Genomic DNA, 5,326 nt, shown 5'->3' on the forward strand with positions numbered 1-5,326 from the left:
CTGTCCCCAGTGCGTCCAACAGGTGGATGGATGGATGTGTGTGTGTGTGTGTGTGTGTGTGTGTGTGTGTGTGTGTGTGTGTGTGTGTGTGTGTGTGTGTGTGTGTGTGTGTGTGTGTGTGTGTGTGTGTGTGTGTGTGTGTGTGTGTGTGTGTGTGTGTGTGTGTGTGTGTGTGTGTGTGTGTGTGTGTGTGTGTGTGTGTGTGCGCGTGTGTGCTAAATGAGTTATTTTACCTATAAATAAATTGTTTCAAATCGTTAATCTATCCTTATTTAATTTATTGTCTTAATAATGTGTTGTGGTCTATTTTACATCTTTTTACTTATATTTCTATTTTGGATTTGTTGACTAGAAAACACCAGTCGGTATGTAAATTATAAAATATATAAATGTTACAACAAAGAAAGGAATAAGAAATGTAAGTGGTTTAAATCATTGTTTATTGACCAATAAATATATTGCTTTAAAGTCTAATATCTTCCTTAGCATTGTCCACTAGCCTGTGCTTCTTGTTCTTCTCACCAACAAATATAGTCAGCCTGAATTGCGCCTTCAATATGCGCCTTCATTTGAATCTTTTACTATAATATATGTATACATATATGTGTGTATAGGATGTATTTTTCCTGCATATATTATATGTCCTTATACTCTCTTCTGTGAGTGAGGGTTAGGCTTTAAAAAACATTTAAAGCACATGAATAAAACATAAGAGACAGTACGAGATATATGGGTGTGTGATGTGTGGTTATATGGGGGAGAGATTGCAGCAGTGAAGATGCTTTACATCAGCACAGGAAATAAACATAATGGTTTGGAGAAGGAGAGAAGGAGAAGGGAGAGGGAGAAAAGGAGAGGGGGGAGAAGGAGAGGGGGAGGGAAGGGAGAGAGGAGGAGAGGGGGAGGAGTAGGGGGTGGGAGGAAGGAGATGGGGGAGAAGGAGAGGGGAAGAGAAGGGAGGAGAAGATGGAGGGCTGGAGAGAAGAGAGGGAAGGAGAAGATGAAGACAGCAAAATCTCGTGAATATTTAATATTTTGTAATGAGTCATTAGGTTTTACAGCCAGGAGGAAACCAAACCACAATGAGAGCAGAAAGCCTCCCTTAGGTCATAAATGACATCACTAACATCCCACCAATCACACAAGAGCATGGGACTGCACTCTGACCCAAACCTCTGTTTTCTCTGAATGTGAGCTCTCAGTGCAATTCAATAACATACCAAGAACCATCTCAGCCTTTTACCATCTCTAGTGTGTGTGTGTGTGTGTGTGTGTGTGTGTGTGTGTGTGTGTGTGTGTGTGTGTGTGTGTGTGTGTGTGTGTGTGTGTGTGTGTGTGTGTTCGCGCGTGTGTCCATGCGTGTGTGCGTGTGTGTCTCTCCAAGTATAATCCACTATTATGTTTTATATCTCCACGGAAACAGTTTGCTTGAAACTGTTCAACTTTGATCTGCATTACGTCTGTACATGATAGATCACAGAGAGAGAGAACACAGGTTCTGCACATATTTTCTCGACACACAAAAGCTGATTGCTAGAGGTGACAGGTTTGTCACTATGACAACGGAGACTGTGGGATAACCAGTCATTAATAGTGTGATTGATAGGTTGTGTAAAGGGAAATTATATTTTCACATTCATTTTCTCTTAGTGGCATTTGTTTTTATGTGCCTGTTTTCGTGACCCCTTCCGGGGATGTGTTAAAAAGCTGTAACTGAACCCCTCGTGGAAGGGAGAGCCCAGGGTCCCAACTGACAGGACACGGCCACGACCCCGTATGACATCCTGAGGAGGTTCATCAATAGATGACCATCTAGTTAACCAATAGTTTAGTTTAATTGGGGGCCAGTTTCTCTCAGCATCATGAATTGCTTGCTTCCGCCGAGGCATCAGACTTCTTCTTGCAGACCTCTCGGAGGGAGGCAGGGTGATTTCCAATTTGGGGATTTCTCCTTGTGGAGATCTTGAAGAGACGCAGGGGGAACTCCCATCTGAGCCTCGGATTATTGTATGCTTGTTGTATGATTATTGTATGTTATTGTAACTTTATTACTGAAATGTATGACCCAAATTATTTTAAGTTCGGATGACTCTTTAATCTGCACAGTTTAGCGGTGAGACGGTAGCAAGCAGCTGCTATAGGAGTGTGCACAAAACAAGAACAAAGTTCAAGGCATAAACCCACAGAGGGCAGGATTTAATGGAAAATACTTTATCCTTTCACAAGACATTCTCCCCCCCCCCCCCAAACTAAGCACTCTCCTAAATACAATTTCACCCGCCCCATTCTTAATCATTAAGGGGGGCCTTAAAGTATTCAGAACATACTTCTCCTAAGCTCCTAAGCTCCTAAGTCCCGTTGTTATAACGCTTGTGCATTACATAAGTGACTAATAAACATTCCGAAGCATCTTAATCTAACAGGGGCCCCTCTCCCTTCAGCCCACTTGGTACGGCCCGATGAGGTCTGACCAGGCATACATGTGCAGGGTAAACCTGTGAGGGGCACAATGGAGCCTCCTCGGGTTAACCAGTGAGGAGGCTCCATGGAGACTCCTCACAGGTTAACCTGTGAGGAGGAACATGGAGACTCCTCACTGGTTAACCTGTGAGGAGGACCATGGAGACTCCTCACTGGTTAACCTGTGAAGAGGACCATGGAGACTCCTCACTGATTAACCTGTGAGGAGGACCATGGAGACTCGGTTAACCAGTGAGGAGGCTCCATGGAGACTCCTCACGGGTAGATTTAAAGTAATCGTTACCTCTTTGAGTAGCACAAGCGCAAATATTGTATTTTTTTTCTCTGATATTAATTTATTACTCATATTAATTGAATGTGTCTGAGTTCAGTGTCATTAAGTCACTAAGGAGCAGGCAGGGGGGCATAGTGCTCCAGCAGGCCTAGAGGTAGACTGTGGACATTGGGGGTCTGGTACAGACCTTCAGCTGGGACGCCGGACCCTACCACCACTTCTTCATATTTCAAATGAGTTGCTTTATCTTTTCAGAGACATTTAGGAGGAAATAGGATGATGGCCTCATAGGTTAGAGAATTCCAGAACCGTGTCTGAAATGAATCACTTCGGTCCTGGTTGTGTGTGTGTGTGTGTGTGTGTGTGTGTGTGTGTGTGTGTGTGTGTGTGTGTGTCTATGAAAACTAAAACAGACTGACCATATCTCATCATTGTCAACATAAATTAAGTTTAACTTTTATAAAAAAAACTTACAAAATTGTACCCAGTGGGAATCTTCCTTAAAATATTTTATTAAAGTCCCCCAATTATAAATAAAGTTTTCCCGAACATACCAATGGCCAAGGTGTTAAATGAAGCAAGAAACGACATGAACGATTTGCATCACACCCGGAGGAACGTGTTCTGCAGGTTAGCCAGCATCGCTACACAGTCCGAAGCTTAGAGCCGACACACCCGCAGGACAGACATCTTTTACGGCTCCAACAGTTTAATGTTCAATCGCAGTGGAAAGCATGTTTGAAACAGGTCATTAGAAATCATTAAAATCCTCTGCTTGTCAGAAAGGAAGTGCAGGTCAGAGGCGGAAGATGCCTACATGTTGGCCAGCTCAGATACTTATAGTAAATACTGTTAGTTCTATATAGACCTATATGTTGCCCAGCTCTATATAACTGACAGAAAATAGAAGATAGTCTATTGTTACTGCTATATAGAGGCACAGCATATTATATTAACCAATACTTCTTATCATTGTGTTTGGGCTATATAGCTATAAATTGGCAAGCTCTATATCCAACAGTAGTGTATTGTTACTTATATATAGCTATATGTTTGACAGCTCTATATAGAACAGACAGAACTGGTACTATTGGTTCTAAAGAACTACATGTTGGGCAGCTCTATATAGAGGTGACAGTATTTATATTTGTAGTTCTAGAGCTATTGGTTGTGCCGCTCTATAACAGACATTATTTATGCTGTTAGTTCTAGAGCTATATGTTGTACAGCTCTATAAGTATTGATACTGTTAGTTCTATGGAGCTACATGTTTTGCAGCTCCATATAGAACAGACAGTATTAAAGGCGTACAGTGTGTATAGAGCTTCATGTCTGTGAGCTCGGTGCATACTGAGTTCTATAGAGCTACATGCTGGCCAGCTCTAGCTGCAGCCTCTCCTTCTCCAGCTGCAGGTCGGCGATGTTCTGCTGGTTCTGGTCAAGCCGGTCCTCCAGCCACTGCAGCAGGGGCCCGCTGACGGCGGACATCTGGCTGCACAGGTTCTTGGTGAACACGGAGCCGTTGTGGATCTTCGTGATGGGGTCCAGGTGGCTCAGACTGTGGATCTTCCTGTACGTGTCCTGTTCCTCCTGGCACAGGATCCGCGGCAACTCCACGGCAGACTCTAGACACGCCTTGCCCACCGAGTCCCGGGGCACGACGTGCACCGGGACCTCCACCCGCTCGTACTCCGCGCCCTTCTGCGCCTGCGTGGACTGGAAGCAGGTGTAGAGGACGCGGCCCGTCTTGGTGTTCTTGTCCTCGATGAAGCAGGAGAAGATGAGGCCCACGAAGCCCTGGTCCATCATCTGGTACATGGCCTGGGTCCTGACGTCCACGTGAGAGGGCCAGACGGTGATGTGGGGGTGGGAGTGGTACCAGCCCACCACCCGGAGCAGGGGCTTCCCCGTCAGATCCGCCAGCCGCTCTGCCTCGGTGGAGGCGGCGGACAGCTGCTCCGGGGAGATCTCCACTCTGTCCTTCCTCTTGTCGGAGCGCCGCAGGATGATGACGGAGTGAATGTGGACGATGCGGTCCGTCTCCATCTCGCCGAGACACAGGCCCATCACCTCCTCCTTCTCCGTGCTCAGCGCGTGGTTCATGCACACAAGGAAGGCGTCCGCCTCCAGGTGGACCGCGCTGATGGCCATGCTGACACTCAGAGGGACTGACTACTCTTATACTGCACTAAACTGATTATTACGACCAAACTCGGGGTTAAATAGTCGTAAAACAAGCAGGCTGTCTCCTCTTCCCGTTCCGCAAAGGCGTGTCACACCATAATAATTCCGGGAGGGAACAAATGCACACAACAATGAGTTCCTAAAAATAATCAGGGTATTCAAATAGTTTTGACATATTGGTGTGATTATTGTTTTACTTTTACTCAAATGTTCAAGTTAACTTCACGTAATTTTGTTTCATAGGCCTATTGGGTATTACACTTTTGGGCGACCATACATCGTACAATCCTATATTGCAGTGGTTTTCAAACTGTGGGGCGCGCCCCCCCTGGGGGGCGCCAGAGTTCTTCAGGGGGGGCGCGACGTGAGAAAAAAATAAACCCGAAG

General features: G+C 45.5%; 1 protein-coding gene across 1 annotated transcript; it reads right to left on the minus strand.

Annotated features, from left to right (window-relative positions):
• Positions 1-3,214: 3,214 nt before the first annotated feature.
• LOC130372386 (lys-63-specific deubiquitinase BRCC36) lies at positions 3,215-5,092 on the minus strand. The gene has a single exon (XM_056578372.1). It carries the CDS (start codon positions 4,904-4,906, stop codon positions 4,121-4,123), a length of 786 nt encoding a protein of 261 aa, XP_056434347.1. The 5' UTR covers positions 4,907-5,092; the 3' UTR covers positions 3,215-4,120.
• Positions 5,093-5,326: the final 234 nt, after the last annotated feature.

The sequence above is a fragment of the Gadus chalcogrammus genome, chromosome 19, assembly GCF_026213295.1.
Source record: "Gadus chalcogrammus isolate NIFS_2021 chromosome 19, NIFS_Gcha_1.0, whole genome shotgun sequence".
Lineage (NCBI taxonomy): Eukaryota > Metazoa > Chordata > Actinopteri > Gadiformes > Gadidae > Gadus > Gadus chalcogrammus.

Bases quoted from the DNA above. Each gene is read 5' to 3' on its own strand.
- LOC130372386 (XM_056578372.1), bottom strand. From the start codon at position 4,906: ATGGCCATCAGCGCGGTCCACCTGGAGGCGGACGCCTTCCTTGTGTGC.